Here is a 19,618-nt window from a genome sequence, read left to right as displayed (position 1 = left end):
GCCTGCCTTCAGCCCATAAATATGAGGGAGGGGTGATTTACTAGATGCTGCTGTCATAGTCCCTCGAAGGATACACAGGGGAGGGGCTCTCTCCCCCAGAGGAATGGACAAAGGCTCCTCTAACAAATCTTCCCTGCTGGTGATATCCTTCTTGCCCAAGAGTACAGAGTACAGAAGGAAAGAGTACAGAAGGAAAACATGGGTAAAGACTTTCTAATGGTGATTATTATGGAGAAATATAGTATACAAAAGCATTATTAATGCTGACATTTTCTCAAAATGTCAGTTAAGTCACCTTTTCGGTTTTGTGAAGTGAGATGCTCCCGTTATTACAGTATAGTTCAGGCACAACTAAAGAATCCACTGAACTGGGAAGACAGCCTCAACCCACACTACAATTGGTGCTGCATATGAACATTCTGTGTGTGCCAGTTTGTGTCTTTAAAACTACTCAGGTTTCTTTGCCTGCCTCTTTCTCATCTCACTTCTTGGATGAGAAAGATTTGGCCAGTTATCCATGCTCTGATCACATCCGGATTCAATTACTGCAACGTGAGCTACGTGGGGTCTTTGAAGACTCTCTGGAAACTTTCAACTAGCGCAGAATGTAATAGCAAGATTACAGTCTGGTACTTCTGCTCAAGAACCAATGTCACCATTCCTAAAAGATCCAGAGTTCAAAGTGCTGATCCTGGTTCCTTAGGACTGTGTTTTCCATGCCTGCCCATACATCAACATCAAACCAGAGGCCCTGCTGAGAGCAGCATCATTTACTTGAAGTGGCCACAAGAGAAAGGAACTGGTTCTGGAACTCCATTCCCATCCTCTCATGCCTGACGCTTCTGTTGTCTATAGTTTCAGGTACCAGGTAAACACAACTGTACTCTGCCAGGCTTTTAATTATTAGTTTTATATTGTGTACGTCTCACCTTCTCCTGAACTTTGCAGCTGTATAGCAAAATTTACAAAAATTGGTACTGGGCCAATCAGCAACAAAACACAGATTTTATGTTTTTTTAAATGTCACAGAAATAATTTCTCAATTGTATTTAAATGCAGTTCTCTACATATCATAACAACATCAAATACAATGACCACAGCTGTTAAAGACTAACAGAGGGTCAAAAGGAACTCATCATTACAAATATATCAGAATACTCATGCTACAGAAACACCACCATCAGATTTTTTCAAGAATTTGGTTAGTTTGCTTGTTCTTTTGTTTGTTTTTACAGTATTTGACTGAATATTTCCACTGCAACAAATCAGCTCTGTGATGCAGGATTTTAATAAATGCTAAACTAGTTGGTTTCCCAAGAACCAGTCATAAAAAAATTACTAAATTTAAGACAATATGAAAATCACTTAAAGCCATAGAATATAGTTGATTTACATTCAACTTCTACTACTAACAGAAGCATTTTAGCACAATAACTTGATCCCGTGTTCAAGCATTTAAGCAATTAACACGTTACAATAACCACCACTATGCAACACCAATCAAATTATCACAAAATATGGGCAAACTTTCAGGTTCTCCAGAACTCTTCGTTAGACTGGATGTTCAATACAAAAAACAAAAACAAAATGTGGGGGTGGGAGGGAGGCAGGAGAAAATGCTTCAGAGCATCATGAAAAGACACCAAGTCAGCAGCTTGTTGCATCTTACAATGGAATACAGGATGTACCGTAGACCTAATTGGTTTGGAGATACTAGGGGTGAAATAGGGTTCAAATTGCACCAAAGGCTGTTGGGACAACAAAACAGAAATAACATTTTCCCTCTAAGAATATAAAAACTAGCAGTTAATCCAAATAGTAGATTACTGAAAGGATGCTGTTTTTGAAGTTTATGAATAGTAACTCATTGACATATTTTCCAGCTAAGAATTGCCGTATATCTAATGTTCAGCACTGCTATTCTCCAGGCACCTAAAGCAGCTGTTGACCACTGCCATTGCTATTCAGGTAAAAGATTATTCTGTTATGAAAAGCTGTCCAATGCTGCATTCACACAAAATAAAAAAGGAACAGCAAATGTAAATTTGCAGTTTCATTAACTTATCTGCCACGCAATTAATGGAGATATCTGAACAAAACCACATTCAGGGGCAGTGTATCATATGACTGGCACAAGCAACAGGTGATGGCCATCATCTGCATTGTTTTGTTATAAGTTTCCAGAGGCATCTTGATGGGTGTTGTTGATCACACAACATTGGTCTAGGGAGACTGTAATCTGATGTGACCAGATAATTCTCCCGGTTTCAGTTAGCCGAAACATCAGCTTATGAGATCAACGCAGCAAAAAAATACATACATATGGTTGGGATCCAGACTAAATAGGCAAGTTCCACTGATGCCTCCTTCCCACTGCAGACCCTCCCCCCCATATCTTTCCTAGGGGTCCTCTATCCCCCAGGAGTAGCTTTTTGTGGAGATGAGTGGGCTGCAATTGGAGGGGGGCAAGAAAGTTCCAGATTTAGGCTGGATCCCACCCATTTATACAAACATACATACTCATTCCACTCCGATCTGTTATACTTAACTTTAGCTACCCTATATGTTACAGAGGAAGAGCAGAATTTGAAACTGTGATTGGCTTGTTCCAGCAAGAGAGGATGGGCTACTGGAACTATGTATTCAAACACAACAGGAGTTGGCAAAGGGGTTTGTGCTAGGTTCATATTTCTTTACTTCCTGCTTTAGGAGGTGACCCTTGGAGGAAGTAAAAGGCTTGTTACCCCTTAGATCTTTTTTTATTTTAGAAAGAGGGAATTTAACTCTTAGATGTTGGCCTTTTAATAATCAGTACAATACATTATGCTGCATAATGTTCAATACTCTGAAAGTCTGGATGTTAATAAAAATACGTGCTTACCATGCTGCCTTCAACCGGGTCCCGCTTTTCCATGAATTTGCTCTCCTCAGTACTCTCTTCTGATGGGAAGCTGCTTTTTGATTTCTGATTGAGAAGAGAGGCAGATTTTTTGTTCTTAAGCAAGTGTTTGAGGAGTTCATTCCCCGATTCCCCTTTTGCTGCTGGGATGCTGGCAGGTTGTGCCTGACCCTCTGACGAAGGGGCAGGCTGCGCTGAAGCTTTATCCTCTTCCACTTTAATGCCACTTTGATTCTCCATCTTAGGCTCAGCTTGACTAGGGCATTGATCAGCTTCTGTCTTTTCCTGTCTAATTTCCTGAATGCTCACAGAGGCATCCGTCTTGACCTTGTCTGTCTCTGGCTTTACGCTTGATTGCTCAGGCAATTTGTTTTGTGGCAAATCGCTACTGGGGAGCTGACCTTTCAGTTCTAAGGAAGACTGACTCTCGGCAGCATTTGGAGTTGATGAGCCTGGCAGCTCCTCTGCCTCCGTCTCCCCTGGATGGCGTGAAAGTTCACCAGGTGTACTAACTGTTGGGGTGGAGACAGAATCCGAAACAACTGGCGTTGGGGGTGCCGTTATATCTGAGTGTGGTGTAGACGGGGTATTTATTGACTCAGCATCATCCTCTTTCTTCTTTTTTCTTGTTCTTTTCTTTTTTCCCTTTTCCTCTGGAATGATATCAGAATACAACTGAATGAGAGACTGATTTACTGCAGGAAAGTTTGTTCCATGGGGCACACTAGTGTCCTGACCACAGGGGGAACCAGTGGTAGCTACCGGAGAAGCTGCAGGCACACCAGGAGCAAACTGAGGTCTAACTTGGTACTGAGTAAAACCAGCCCCCGAGACACCTCCATGAGATTGTTTAACAGAATGGAAAGTGGGGCTTCCATTTGGAACAGGGGGTGGATCAGGTCCAAAAGGGGAAGTTCCCACGGGTTGTCGCTCACTACATTGTAGAAAGCTGGCGGCAGCAGTATTCAATGGTCCTTGCTGCAAAATGGGTCCCATTTGTTGTTGCTGCTGCTGTTGTGGAGACTGCTGAAGAGGCTGTGGAGGTGGCATGAAATCACATGGCAAGTCAGAATTGAAGAATGGTATCTGAGACAAGGAAGGCCTGCCATTTACTTCTGAACCGATTGTGCCATGCTGCTCCATTTCCATTCTCTGCTGCAAAGCTCTCTGTCGATCTACCTCCTGCATAAGCTGAATCCGTTGCCTTTCCTGCTGTTCTCGCAAACGCTCCTTACGTTCTCGCTCCTGGAAGCTTTCGCTGAATGGGTTGTTATCATCAAACTCTACACGCGGTGGTGGCCCTGACTGCACGCTTGCACCAGCAGCCGAAACAGAAGTGGGTGTCACGGGATTCACCGGCAACTGTGTCAGTGGAGGCTGCAGCCTTGGTGCATTGTGGGGGATGTGTGTTGGGGCAGCATTGGGAGGCTGCCACGCAGGCAAATTTGGCATCCGAGGCTGGTTGGGTTGTCCAGGAATGCCAACTGTATGTTGCTGATGCTGAAGCTGCTGTGGTACCATTGGGAAGCTTTGCTGACCCATTGCTGGTGATGATCCTCCTGGGACCATGGGAGGCTGAGAAGACATGCCAGGCATCATTGCATGGGGGCCCATGCCACATTGCTGCTGCTTTATTCGGTATTCTTCAATGAGTTCCGCGTGTTCCTTTTGTTGCTTTCGTATCTACAATGTAAAATTGTCATTAACAGATATTTCATAGGATCATGCTTTATATTCCTCAAGTTGCAGCATATGAGAAAAACAAATAGGAAAAAGATCTTTAATTTTAACACCTGGGTATAAACACTTAACATTTTCTCTAGCTTGAAAAGCTGGGGGACATTAGTTCCTACGACACGTATAATTCTTGGTTATTTGTGGTATATAATATATGCAACATCATCCAAAAAAAGGGCACTTAATTTACCTCCCTTTTTTGTCATTTTTAAAAATTGCTGTTGTAACACAATCTAATTAGCAATAATAGAGTTCACCTGTGTTCTGCCAAGCCCACACCCCTCCCCATAAATCCCTACCTGTTCCAGCTGCTTTTGAACCATACTCTGCTGCTCTGTGACCTGCTTGAGCTGCTCTGCATCTTCCTCAGGGAACTCTCGGCCAGCCTTTTTTGCAGTACGCTGTTTTGCAGAGAGTGCTTTTTTTGATTTCCTGTGTGCTCCAATTTGGTCTTCGAGGAATTTCTGCTGCATTTGAAGTAGCTGCTGTGTTTCTTGCAGCCATTCTTCATATTGCTTCCTATGTGAATCATCTGGGGGGGGGATATTTTTTTAACAATATTTTTAACAAGGATTCAAATAGTAAAAAGGGGGTTTGGTTGGTTTTATTTTGCAGATATATGTTTGTTCTTTACCAAAGATATTATACAGATGCTTTTCCAAATAACAGATTTTTGGAGATTTTGAACCTCTCCCCCAATCTTATTTTCAGAAAATAGGTCCTCCCTTTCAAAATACTCCCATAGCATTAACATTTGTTTTTGTGACAAGAGTTGAAATGTAAAAAAAAAAAAACTGAAAAGAAGGAATATAGACACTTTATTTTGTATGTATAAAATCTCTTATTTAAGACAGCATTGGCAGCTGCCTCCCTTTTTCCTTAGCCTGATTAAGGATCTGTGTCACCATTTTGAAACTGACAATTAAGAAGCAAAAGCCTTTTTTGCTCTGATTCAGGAAAACCTATTTGTACAATGAGCTGAATGCTTAAGATGTTTATGGACGTGTAGACTGCACTTTTCCAATGACAAATAAAAGAGCCCAGTTTTGTAAAAAGTTATTTCACTTCTACCTTCCCTCTTTTGTTGTACTTCCACATTAAAAATTGTAGCAATAGTTATGTACATAGTTCCTGTACATGTTAAAAAGAAAAGTAATTGATCTAAACATAATTATAAGCTGATACTTTCTCAAGTTTTGTAAACCTTGTTCCAAATTTTTGTTGCAATGAGGCATTCTACAAAATAAAAGCTATTATTAGTTGATGTTTTTAGCAAAAACACAAATTATTATTCTATAACTCCCTATTATACCATATAGGATGTTTTAGCTTGAGTTAATGAATATAATTTATTAACTTGTGAAAATTATTTTGTGGTTGTTGTTAAACCATGACAAAATTCTAAATATATTCCCAGATACTGGATTGTTTTACTGAATTCTTATCTCCAGTGATATAATTATTGAGTCAACCTATTTCACAGTAGTAGTGCAAAATTATAGATTTTACACACAAGATTTTTAAAAACAGAAATAAAAATCTTTTCAATGCTAGTTATTCTCGTTCCATGATTTCTTCCATACCATAACTTTAATATTTTGAAATATAAAAGCAAACTTTTGTTTAATATCTTCAAAAATTCAAATTTATTTAAGGCAAAACAGATCTCTCTCTTTCAAAGCAATATAAACTGTTTTCTGATGATTCCATAAAGTTATTTTTTATATTACATATTTTATATGACAGTCTTTCTTCTCTGTTGTGTTGTGTTTCAAACATTTATTATGAATGGGTTAAGAATGTCTTGGCTATTTTGTTTATTTAGAAGTAAATGTCAGAAAATTAGTGGTCATATAGATAAAAATTACATATATTTTGAAAAATAACATAAGCATGAAGATGTTTTTAAGTATCAAGCCAGGATCACATAGACTAAATTAACAGTGATATACTTACTTACAAAACCAGGACCAAAATTTGGAGGGTTTGGTCTAGAAATCTGAGGTGTTAGGCTGCCATCCTTAAGAGAAAGAAACAAACAATGCCAGAACATGGTAACATAATTCTGTTTTATAGCTGCCATAACGAGGCATGTGGCAACCTGTAAGAAGCAACAGGTTTCTGCCACTGGATATTCCATTGCACGTGCCAGAGGTTGCTGCTGAAACAGGGTTATGTACATGGGCTAAAGGCACAGCTCCAGCCCCAGGCTTTAGAGCCTACAGCTTCACTTCAGGAACTGCCACCCCACTTCAAAACAGATGCTCACTGATATCAGAGGTAACACTCCTATTGTGAGGTGAGGCAGTACTTGAAGATCTCTGAAAGATGAGGCCAGTATTTTCCCTCCATGTTCATGAATGATTTGGATCCAGGCTCATCCAGCACCCCATCTATTACCTTGCATTGGCTCTTAGATTATGATTCACTTTAAGAAAAATTAAGCCCCTTTAACAGATAAATTTGGACAGATTACATTACCTGTGTAATTGCTTGCTGTACTAGATTCTGGCCTTCGCCACTCTGAGTTCCTGGCACCGACTGACCCATAAAGGCAAATCTAACAACATGTAACAGAAAAACAAAAGTTTGATTTATTTTACAACTTGCATATCTGATATAAAATAAGCAAGACAAGTTCGATGTCTCCTAATGTTACTAATTTTTCCCTGCCTGCCATAGTCTGGCAACTTGCACTATTCTAAGCCCCTTTTTCTTTTCTTCTTCAATGGTTTTGGTTATATCCCACCTACAAATCTTAACAAAGCATGATATTTTGTTGACATTACTCTCTACTTCTTGATCAGTGACCATCTCAGCTGTTCTGCCAAAGGATTGGCCCACTGTACATGAAGGAACGATAGTTAGCTTACCCAGGGCTTTTTTTCTGGGAAAAGAGGTGGTGGAGCTCAGTGGGTTGCCCGCGGAGAAAATGGTCACATGGCTGGTGGCCCCGCCCCCTGATCTCCAGACAGAGGGGAGTTGAGATTGCCCTCCGCGCCACCAGCCATGTGACCATTTTCAAGAGGTTCCAGAACTCCGTTCCAGCTGAAAAAAAGCCCTGAGCTTACCTGATACAGACAAGCCAGAAAGCTGAAGCCTAGCTTCAGAAAAGCCCAGAAAGAAACAGACCCAATCAGGCACTGTTGGTTATTATTTCAAGCATTTAGATCCATTCATGGTGATTGTTGGCACAACTGTCTATTACCTTGATTAACAAAAGGTTCTTTGGTAACATCAGACTGTAACCAAACAAATTTTACACCTGAAACTGATACTTCTTTTGTGTCTAACATGCCTACATCTTGCTCTCCTTATTTGGAAAACTTTCTGACATAAAAATCCCCTCCCAGTCATGCTTTCTCTCCACCCTAGCTTCTTCCCCCTTCCTTAGTGTGGAGAAAGTTCCAAAGGCCCAGAAACGCTGATGCCTCCTCCTCCTCCTCCTCCTCCTCCCCCGGCCTAACTAATCTAGAGGTTACACTGAAGATCTCTACAGCCTCCTTCCAATCCAGGAAAATCAGTTTCTGTTAGTTTCTATTATTCCTTGGGCCCCATTATCAATTATTTATTATTTTTGCCTACCTGTTCATGACCATTGGAGGCATTCCCATATTGTTCTGTGCCATCACTTTATTAATCCCTTTAAGAGCCACCATTTTCGCTTTCATTATAGGATCAGTGATTGCATCAAAATCTATGAAACAAGAGTTTAAGACACTTGTTAAATCTGCAAAATATTTCACTTATACAAAGCTGCTGGAATACAAAGCCCTATTAGTACAAACCAGTTCATCACTTAGAATGAAAACCTTTTAAAAGTATTATACAATGGCAACAGAAGGAACTGTTTCATAAGTATTATTTTTTTTCAGACCACATAAGTGATGACTACACTCCCACAGAAACTCCCACAAGAAGAATGAGATTCACGTAGCAGTGAGGGCTAATCTATCAAACTGATGGTGGGATGCCAACTAGCATCACAGCAAAGCAAAGTTCTGTTGGGAGCAGTACTGCTAAGATGCCAGTTCCCCTTAATGGTGGCCCTGAGCCAGGGCCAGCACTGTGATATCCTGATCCCAAGGAGAGGAGATGCAACCGTACTGCTGCTTAAAAGGCGATGAGGAGAGATGGTGCCTGATAATGGAATGTGTCAAGTGCTTCTTTGATGCCTGCATTTGCATTGAGCTTTTTTCAATCTCCCCATTTCCACTCTGGGGGCTTCTCTCAAATGCTCCTTATTACTGGCTTTTGACCGAGCCAGTCTCCTCCTCTCCCCTAGCTGTCAACTCAGCCTGTATCCTGTAGTCTGTGAATTTGCTTCGGCCAAGTAAGCTCAGCATTTTCACAAACCCATTTCAATAAATTGAAACTAGAGCTGGAGTAATTATTCCCTCTTTAAGGTTGGGCACATTTGTTCTTTTGAGATTATAGTGAGGCTACAGTTTAACCCATGATCTTCTGCGCATCTACAGAGCATGCAAGTTCATTTGAGCCCTGAATGAAGTCTGTGCAATGTCACTAAATGCCTTAACATTGTTTCTACACATCATGTGGCAATGGTATACAAGTGGAGATGTGCAAAAAATCAGGATGGTGAGGAGCGGGTAGACAATTGGTCCTGCACCTGCTCCTGCCTCCCCCCATACACAATATCTGCCCATCTCCCTTTCTCTTCCTCTTTGTACACTAACTTCCTCTTTGTATGCTAACTCACAGAGCTTCTCTTCTCCCTTTTCCAGTAGCCGCAACAACGAATGGCTGATATCCCTATCTGTGAGGTTGGGGCCTGGCTAAGCCTAATGACCACGTCTACCATCCACGTATCAGGGCTCACACAGTAACACTCAGCAATCCATTGGGGAGAAATGCAATTGGGGAATAATGACCCTTCACTCATTATTTTATCAAAGGCCAGAAACCTTTTTCCTGCCCTGTCCAACCCTCCATTTTTTGTTCTCCATTTTGAGGAGACTGGCTCAGTCAAGAGCCAGTTTGGTGTAGTGGTTAAGAGCGATGGGACTCTAATCTGGAGAACTGGGTTTGATTCCCCACTCCTCCACTTGAAGCCAGCTGGGTGACCTTGGGTCAGTCACAGATCCCGAGCTCTCTCAGCCCCACCCAGCTCACAGGGTGATTGTTGCGGGGATAATACTTTGTAAACCACTCTGAGTGTTAAGTTGTCCTGAAGGACGGTATATAAATCGGTTGTTGTTATTATTATTTTCTCCACGCCAATCAAACAAACAGGATATAGATATGACATGTGAGCCATTGGTGGACATGTGTGGCACTGACAGAGGTTTGCTGGTTTCCATATACATTGGACAATGAATGCTATAATTAGTACTATACGAAAAACATACCAATGTTGGGAAAAAATGGCTCGGAACGCTGGCGAATCATTGCCTGCATCTGTCTCTGCTGCTGCTGCTCTTGCCTCTCTTGATCCAAAAGATCCTGCAGCAAGAGAGGCTGCTCCTCTAGCAGAAGGGGCCTCTCTCGATTTTGCTGCTGAGCTAATGTCTGAGGGAGCACCATCTGCTGGGAAGGAGGCATACCACCGGGACCAGGACGATTTCCGGCAGGCATGGTTTGATGTCCAGGGTGCCCTGTCCCCAAGTTATGGTTAACTGGCTGGTTAGGGATAAAGCCTGGATTCAATGCTGTCCCTTGAGAGAAACTATGGCTTATCTGTGGAACCATGTTCACATTAGGAGGTATTGCGTTTTCCATGGTTTGACCAGCAGGTGTCATTAAAGTTTGTGGAATACTTGAAACAGGGTTTGTCTGTGCTGCTGGCAGAGTGTGAGGTGGAGAGCTCAGTGGCCTGGCCTCAGGGTTTTCTGAACTCTCGTTAGCTAGCAAACTTGTAAGAACTGGAGTAGATCCAGAAATATTGCAAGAGGTTGTTATACTTTGAGCAGGGCCTTGGGCAGCACCTGGACTAGACACAGCAGTTTCCTCTTTAGTACTTGCTTTGTCCGGTAGCACCACATTACACAGCAATGTGGATTTTTTCTCGCCCTTGAGTAATTCTGTTTCAGCTGTAAGCTGTGTGCTTAGAGATGATGCATTTCTATCGCTTTTTTCATTTTCAGATTTAGTTTCCTCTAATGTGCGTGGAGAGAGCACTTCTGTTTTAATCTCAGTGACTTCGACAGTTTTTTTCTGAAGAGCAAGCAAGTCTGCAGGACCTGTGGCGGCTTTATTATCTTGAGGCTTCTGCTGAGCATCTTCTGCTTTGCCCTGTATATCATCTATTGGGACACTGAGATCCAGCTCCTCATTAAACATACTTTTTTTGTCACCCAAATCAAGTTCTGGATCCGTGTAAGCAATTATGTCAAATTCTCCTGATCTCAGGAGGTCATCAAGATGGCGATCATTCGTTTCAAGATTATCTAATGTATCTAGCTCATCTCCTTTTCCATCCTCTGGGTCCAGATTTAGATTTTCAAGATCTTCATCAACTAAGTCCTTAACCTCAACACCATCAAGATCTTTGACATCTAAGTCTTTCACAGTGGAATCATCAGGATCAAGCTTTTCTTCTAACCCATCAGTGTGTTGGTTTGGAATCCGTAAGCCACTTGTGTCAGCGGATGCTGATGCTGGCAAAGGAGCTCCTGAAAAAGGCTCACTAACTGGTGGATGGTTTAAAGGGCACATTACTAGCACAGGATTAGGATTCACTGGATCTTGCTGAGATGGTGGTAAATGTTCCAAGCCTGCTGACACATGCAATGGATTATTTAAGCCTTGTGGGTTATGTCTTGCTGGCTCCAAATGTCTTGAGCCTTGAAGGTCCTGCCGAGGTACAAACCCTGTACGCTGTTGGTGCTGAGGAACTGTGTTCATGGCAGTAGTTGATGAAGAATTAAAAGGAAGCCTTGGTCTGCCTTCAGGTGCTCTGTGACATAACTCAATAAATGCCTGACCCATTATATTGTGTTGCTGAACCTGAATACCTTGTGGTGGAAAATGCTGAGGCAGCCCAATAGGGTTACCCATTTGTGGTTGGTTTGGTAGTCTAGGCATATCTATAGACATGGATCTTCTTAGCTGCGGTGGAACACCAGAACGTTGCATTTGTTGTGGAGATCCGAGGAAACGTTCTTGACATGGTGGAGGACCACGACCACCTCCAGAAAAACCAAATCTAGGGGAAAAAAGATGCCGTTGGTTGACTTGGATGGTCTATTGTAATATATTTAACATAAAAAGCCAGGCTTGCTGGCTATTGTTGGAGGCAGAATATTGGACTTGATGGACTTTGGATTTGATCCATAAATCAGATCTCGTGTATATATTTTAGTGAACACAGAATTAGAAGCAAAACAGATTAATTTGAATAAACTAGAAAAAGCGAGACCCAGTACGGTGTAGCATTTAAGAGTATTGGTCTAGGATCTGGAAGACCCAAGTTCGAACCCCTGCTCTGCCATGGAAGCTTGCTGAGTAACCTTGGGCCAGTTACACATACTCAACCTAACCCATCTCACAGGACTGTGGTGAGAATGAAAGGGACAATGTTGTAAGCCACTTTGCACCTCCCCTGGGGAGAAAAGTGAAGTAAATAAATAAAAAGTGCTGATTTAAATAAGGCTCATAACTTTCTCATTCTATATTCTCTGAATTGTATACAAATTGGCTGTTGTAACAAAAACATTTGTGTACAACTTCTAATACTACCCAAAGCTACTCATGCCTTTTGTATTACAGAATTTATCTACTAATGAGTATAAGTTTGAAATTAAGGTCCTCTGCTTGGATCTCTCCCTGTTACATGGCAAGGACAGTAAGCGAGATCTCTTTCTTGAAGACTTGTAATCAGAACTTTTTAGAAGCAAAATCTAGCAGTTACCAGAACAGAACAGAACAGTATCAGTCCACGACAAGGAAAGTTGGTGTTCATGCTGCTCAGGTGACAGAGTATAAAATCTTCATAATTTGAATAATAACATGATACACATTCCATGATGTCATATTTATAATGCCTGAGGTCACATAAAAGCTTGTTTTTACTAATATCGTTTGATGGAAGTAATAGATTCAGTTTTAACAATATGGGTTGATCAAACGGATGGACATTTCTGGATCCAACTTCATGGTTTGGACCCAATTTTATGAGTACAGACTTTAGTATCATTTTAAACCAAATTATTTTACAGACACTATAATATAACTGACATTAAAAGGTTTCAAATATTTTAAAAATATTATGTATCAAAATATTATCACATATGCCTTGTTTCATTAATAACAAAGCTGTCAATAAATATGGTAAATGACTGCAATAATTCTGGCTGACAAAATCATCCTCAAAAAGTCAACATAATCATTTTAAAAACTCAAAACTTTATTCAACTTTATTTTATGATTCATAGTTCAAGAAGCATACCTAAAGCCATGAGGCCTCACTCCCATGCTGCCCAAATCTCCTGGAAACTGGGGTCGATTAAATTGTCCATCGACAGCAAAACCCTGGAACCTTAACCCACCAGGTGGGACCATGGATGACCTAACGTTGCCAGGGTAGGGTGGAGGAGGCCGGTTGAAAACCTGGTTCAGATTTTCTTGCGGCCACTGTTGAACAGGTGCTGCATGAGGTGCTGTGACAGGTTGTTGTGGTGTTTTCTCTTGACGTGCTGCATTCTTCTTTTGCTGTTGCTGCTGTAGAATAAGTTCACGTAATTTCTGGCGCTGTCATGAAGCAAAAAATAATTAATCTTGTTAACATTACATTTGCAATAACTTAATGAACATCTCCCCAAGTGCAGTCTCTTCAGATCAATGCACACACACTGAAGTGAAGATCGCTGGTAGACTTCACTCCTTCACCCCACCCTACATCTCCTTCCCTTAACCACGGGATCAGGATACACTGACAGTAACTATGTTTAAGACTAACTAGGCTCCTCCTTGACCAGCATTTTAAAGGGGTTAAAAATTCTGATTATGGAACATAGCTATTCTTAACCACGGAAATATAGGTGATGAAGTATCCCCCGACTGTGTTTATAGAGGGAGAAAATAATTCAAGAAGAGATGAAGGAATAGGGGATGGAGTATATGATCTCATGCCCTGTTCCCAGTCTCTGAACCAGCCCTCTTTTACAGATGTAGTGGCTTTTCAAAAAATCCCACAGAATACTTCCAGCCAATGGCATGATACTGGGAAGAAGACAATTGATGTGACTGTATCCCCAAGCAGCTCCCTCAGCTTTCCCTGCTACCAGGAAGAACCAGGATCCACGAGGGTGAAGCATAACCTTGCTCTCCTCAGGTCAAGAACATTGGATGATACTTGGCTCTGGTTGCAGGATGGCACACTTTGGAGGCAGGAGCTGTTGCCGTAAAAGAGGGTTGCAGAGAGGACATTTTACGTTACCACCCTGCCCCGTGCCTTCATAACAGTTACCACTACCTTTAAAAAAATCTTGCTATGTTTATTGTAAGTCAACTTTCTCTTATTGTAAGCTGCCTTGAAGGCCTGTGGTCTAGCAGAAAGGCAGCATATAAATAAGATACTAGTAACAGGATAACAAGTTTACTTTTGTAGTGCAAAATAGGGCTGCTTGTCTCACATAAATAGAACAGAATTTACTGAGACAGTAGAACTGCATTGTTTCTAAAAGTAACTGAGAGATCCTTTAAATTACTGCATTTCATAGTTTTCAGTAGCACATTATCCAACACACCTGTCTGAGTTTCTCTGCATCTACCTGTGACATCGTATTCTGTGTACTCGTTGCTCCTGTTGTCGGTGCTGGGCCAGGAACTTGAGAGGTTTGGGGAAACTGTTGCCCCTGCGAGCTAATGGAAGAGTTTGCAGATGAGCTGAAGCTCCCCTCAGATCCAGACCTTGGTTGATCTACAACTTCATGGGGAAGCTGAGCAGTTCCAAAGGTTTCTGGCTGAGGTCTTGGAGTCCCTGGAGGCTGATCATAAGGGTCACAAGATTGGGCTGCCGGAGCATGGCTAAAAGAATCTGTCACAGTAGGTCCGGATGTCCTTGGAGGCTGAGTACACGGATCAGATTGCCTTACAAAAGCCCCAGGTAAAGTTCTATTCTGCGATGCCTGCAGATAAGGATCTCGATTTGGCATTAGAGCTGGTCTACTGTAAGTTTCTGATAATCCAGGCCTTGGAGTTGCTGGTGGCTGAGAATACGGATCATTACTAACTGGTCTTGGTGTACCTGGCGGCTGGACATATGGGTCAGAATGCCTTTGATTAGCTGGAACCTGAGCAAATAAATCTGCTGACTGTGCAGGCCTCGGGGTAGGTGGTTGATGCATATATGGATCAACAGTAGAGGGCCGTGGGGTACCTGGAGGCTGAGCATAAGGATCTGTGACTGGCCGTGGTGTACCTGGAGGCTGGGCATAAGGGTCCGTGATTGGCCGTGGGGTACTCGGAGGCTTGGCGTAAGGATCCGTGACTGGCCGTGGGGTACCCGGAGGCTGGGCGTAAGGGTCCGTGATTGGCCGTGGGGTACCCGGAGGCTGGGCATAAGGGTCTGCGGCTGGCCGTGGTGTACCTGGAGGCTGGGCATAAGGATCCTGAGCAGCTCCCCTTGAAATAGTTCCAGACTGAGAAAAAGAATCACTCTGGTTTCGTGGTACTCTCTGAGGATGGACAAAAGTCTCTTTTATTGCTGTGTGGGGAGTCAGAGGGGGCTGGCTGTACAAGTCATTAGATGGATTATGTGAAAAGCTATCCACAGGCCTTGGTGTCAACACAGGCCGTTCATAGGGATCCACAGTCATCCGTCTTGGGGTTGAGGGCATCGAGGCATAAGGATCTTGTGGGGACTGAGCAGGGCGCATTGGTGTTTTAAATGTACCAGGACTTCCCTCAACAATAGAAGCTGGAGTCAACGGAGGCCGTACATATGAATCAGCAGGAGATGTTCGAGGCCTTTGAAATGAATCTGTTCTAGGAGGTGGTTTGGCGAATGGATCATTGTTTGCTGCTGTTATAGAAGGTTTCCCAGAAGGTTCTGCAATTATTGGTGACCTTGGTAGCCCCAAAGGTTTGGAGAATGGTTCTGCTGCCACTACAGGCCTGGGTGTATCTGGAGGTTTTGCATAAGGATCATTGCTGACTGGAGACAAAGAACATGAATCTCTGACTGGTGATGGCCGGCTTCCTGTTGATTCAGATACCTGAACTGGCCTGGATAAAGGGGACGGGGGTGGATGGATATCTACTGATATAACAGAATTTCTCCTGACAAAGTTTTGATTTTGGTTAACAGGTGGTGGCCTGGGTGTTCCCACCATTTTTGCATATGGGTCAACCGGAGAAGGCGGTCGGGTGTTAGAGGAGCCCGGAGAAAAAATCTGTTGTGAAGGAGCCTGAGAATGTACATCTTGAACAGGCATTCTATTTGGTGTCGCAGGTGGAGGTGGGGGCTGCGGTTTTAGGAAAACGTCTGAAGGAGTGGAAGTAGGGGTACCAGGCAACTGTTTTGTAAATAAGTCTTTGTGGAATGTCTGTTGTGCAGGAGACATACTTCCATTACCAGTTTGAGGGGTTAAGGGACTCTGCATCCCACTGCTAGGTGTGTCTGAACCTGACTGGCTCAAAAGCTGTTGTGACCCAAGCTGCTGTTGTAGTTGCTGCTGCTCGTTTTTTACTTGCTCAAGTTTCTGAGTTGCTTCAATTTTAGCTTGCTGTTTACTTTTCTGACGCATTTGCTGTTTTGAACAAGAAAAAGAAGAGACTGTATATCAGCTATAGGGAAAATAAACAAAAGCAAGGAATTAAATTGAAAGATTGGGGGTTTTTATCTGACATTGCTTGGTACCAGGGCCAGTGGTTTAGGCATACCACTGAACGGATAATGGCAAAAGTGCATCTTCTGAAGATCAGAGGATATATTTTAAATGCAAATAAGCATGATAACCTCTTTAACAGCTACAGGTGTATTGGGAATTCATCCAGAGTACAAGTATTACCTGCAACAGAAGCTTCAGATATTATGTGTTCCTGTTTTTAATTTCTGACTACATGTAAGACTTTGCCCATGGTAGCAAGGCATATGACTTTACAGAGCAAGCAACCCACCAAAGTAAATTCTCTTCATTTGAGTATCAGTATAAAATTTGAATTCACTAGTAGAAAAGTCACAGGGACGGTTTCACAGAATTCTCAACAAGAGTTCAGTGGTTAGATGGACGTGTTGTCTACACTTTCTTATGCTGCCTACCCTTGCTACGGTCACAACATATACAGGACAACATATGGACTGCTATTTCCTTTTCTGGCAACCAACCAAAGAGCAGATTGTTTTGCAGCTGTAAGATAGGGGGGGGAGAGGAAAATCAAATGCAACACACCTGTCTAAATTTCCATTCTTGCTCATGCTCTGATTCCCTCTGCTTTAATGGGTCCTTAAAGAGTTCAGAGTCAATACGAGAGCTTGGATCAATGCTATCTTGTTGCTGCTGCCTTTTCATGGAATCGTTTGACATTTGCACTTTGTTGATTCGCAGAGCAGCTCTATTATCTCTGGCTTTTTGCTGTAAAAGAAGAAAGATACATACGTGCAATTTTATCTAGTTTTAGGTTGATAAATACAAGCAATGCATCTGACTACAATTCCTACAAAAATACCAAATTATTTATGGTATTTAATTGCACATATGAAATAAGAAGCTAGGTCAGTTGCTTATACCTGGAGCTACTAATCTCCATAAAGATGTAATATAGGGTGGATGTGTTTACTGCAAGTCAAATGGAGGAGAAAAGTGTCAAATGCAGGAGAAAAGACTAGAATTCTGTGCTATGAGATACAAGGAGAGAACAGAATATGTTCATATATCAACTGAAGAAAATTTGGGCAAAATTCCAAATCAAGCTGAGCAGCATAAAAACTGAAAATAACAAATGTAAACCAAGGAATATGGATATTGCTTCAAGCAAGAACTGTAAGCAATAATGGGGCTTTTAATTATTTAACAGCAGCTACAGGCACTTATTTCTGGTGGATAATCTTGATCATACTGCTCAAGAGCACCATAATGTTCTCAATTATTTTCAAAGGTTATCACAAACTAAGCTTCTGGAGATGCAAAACCAAAGTCACAAGGAAGTCCATGTACTGGGTTTCTACCAAGCTTGAATGGCCTGAACAGCAATTTAGGAAACCAGACAAGAAACGAACTCCAAAAATTAACCAGAAACTGTGTTTTAAAAAATATACTGTGAAGCACCGATATCCTTTTTACCAATTTTAAAACTTAAATTAAGTGAAGACAACTTAACAGAAGACATGTATAATACTGCTATTTAAAATGTTGCAAGTGTTCTTTACCACATATGGAGCTCTCTCCTGTGAGCTTGCTTTTCTCCACAGTTTAGCAATCTGCTTCACTCTTGTTGCCCAGTCTAAGAGATTGGAGGGATAAAAAGGAATGTGGTTTGTTATTTTGTTGTGATTAGGCAGCTCAGTAAAGTACAACTAAACAGTTCCTGTTCTTTATGAAATTATTCAGAGTTTTTAAAAAAATCTATACTGTAAAGATACTGCCTTGACAGATCTTATCATTTACTTCATTTATACCATAGCCTTTTTCTCCCCAATGGAGACTCAAAGCAGCTTACGTATTTTTCTTCTCCATTTTATCCTCACAACAACCCTATGAGATAGGTTAGGCTGAGTGTGTGTGACTGGCCCAAGGTGACCCAGCAAGCTTCCATGGCAGAGCGGGAATTCAAACCTTGTTCAGCCAGATCCTGATCCTAGTCCACCTCTGAGTCTCTAACCACTACACTTCACTGACTTTTTGTAAAGCTATGCTTAACTCTAAAGTTTATGACATACCTGGGAACTCTTCTTTGAGGTTCGGAAAATTGATATTTGTGTACAAAACAGGTGCCACTGTTGCCATTTCACCAAGTGCTTCCTCCTTCTCCCATTTCAGAGTGCTTCTCTGTGCATTAGACATGGTATCACCTTCGCCTTCCAATGGAGCAGCAGATGGAACCCAAGAATTAGTGGTATCATTCATCACTGCATTAAATGTTGCATTCTTATCCCTGAGAAAGGGAAACAGAATTATTTATTTGCATACTGCTAATGGTTTAAGTTATTCTAAAAGCTGGGTAAAGGGGAAAAAGCAGATCTCACTAACAACACTGTATTAAATTAATGTCATTAAAGCAGATAATTTTTGTATAAATCGTGTTTCTCAGTTTTACTCACCTAGTATCTGTATATGATGGTTGTGCTATAGCAGGAAAAGTGCCTAATCCACCTCCAGAAACCAATGGGTTATGAGAGAGATGGGGGGTTGGTCCAATCATTCCATTCATAAGTGGAACTCTTGAAAACACATTATCTCCTTTAAAGAAAAGATGAAAATCTGAATGCCAATTTCTAATTGTATCCAATACGCTATAACAGGAAAAGTGATTTTAACTGATGGTAATTATCAGAATTAATATAGTACTTTGGAACATCCAAAGCACTTTACATATTTTACATTTGGTTTTATACAGCATTAAACTAAAACCATTTGCAGAGATCTTATTTGCACACTCCAGAGTAATAATCATATATAATTTTAATTCTTTTTTGAAGAGCATGTAAGAAGCATGCATTTCAGGGCCTTCATAACCTTAAATAATTTTGCTTGTCATATTATGCTGCTTTGCATAAATAAGACAAGCTACATAGTTTCTGAAAGAGAGATACAAGAGCTATTTTCATTTATATGTATGCATATCATTAATATTCTGTGTAATAGAATTAAATAATGGAATGGTCATTAATGAGAAATGAACCCAAATCTGATGGATAGATACTATAAAACAATGACCTGCAGTTCTCCACATTGTTAAAGTGACTGTCCCTTTATAGTCTGTTTCTCACATCTCCCTTTCCCACAACTCGTAGCTGAATGCTGCCAACCCAAGACATCGATGAGCAGATAAGGACTGCAGGGGCCAATAAGTTCTGAGGCC

The 19,618-nt window shown here is 41.5% G+C and overlaps 1 protein-coding gene across 6 annotated transcripts in view; it reads right to left on the bottom strand.

Annotated features, from left to right (window-relative positions):
• Nucleotides 1–19,618, bottom strand: part of KMT2C (lysine methyltransferase 2C) — a 198,163-nt gene that overhangs the window by 21,070 nt on the left and 157,475 nt on the right. For 5 of the 6 annotated variants that reach the window (XM_054991675.1, XM_054991677.1, XM_054991679.1 and 2 more), the window contains 12 exons: nucleotides 18,858–18,996; nucleotides 18,477–18,691; nucleotides 17,967–18,040; nucleotides 16,990–17,172; nucleotides 14,344–16,347; nucleotides 13,044–13,345; nucleotides 10,006–11,801; nucleotides 8,222–8,333; nucleotides 7,118–7,196; nucleotides 6,593–6,656; nucleotides 4,936–5,168; nucleotides 2,882–4,582 (listed from right to left, as the gene is read on the bottom strand). In XM_054991675.1, coding sequence (XP_054847650.1) covers nucleotides 2,882–4,582; nucleotides 4,936–5,168; nucleotides 6,593–6,656; nucleotides 7,118–7,196; nucleotides 8,222–8,333; nucleotides 10,006–11,801; nucleotides 13,044–13,345; nucleotides 14,344–16,347; nucleotides 16,990–17,172; nucleotides 17,967–18,040; nucleotides 18,477–18,691; nucleotides 18,858–18,996 — 6,902 coding nt within the window. The remainder of the gene's footprint in view (nucleotides 1–2,881; nucleotides 4,583–4,935; nucleotides 5,169–6,592; nucleotides 6,657–7,117; nucleotides 7,197–8,221; nucleotides 8,334–10,005; nucleotides 11,802–13,043; nucleotides 13,346–14,343; nucleotides 16,348–16,989; nucleotides 17,173–17,966; nucleotides 18,041–18,476; nucleotides 18,692–18,857; nucleotides 18,997–19,618) is intronic. The other variant, XM_054991678.1, reaches the window with a different exon arrangement.

Source organism: Eublepharis macularius, chromosome 11 (assembly GCF_028583425.1).
Source record: "Eublepharis macularius isolate TG4126 chromosome 11, MPM_Emac_v1.0, whole genome shotgun sequence".
Taxonomy (NCBI): Eukaryota; Metazoa; Chordata; class Lepidosauria; order Squamata; family Eublepharidae; genus Eublepharis; species Eublepharis macularius.
Note: the sequence above shows the minus strand (reverse complement) of the source record. Positions and strands in the feature narration are given on the sequence as shown.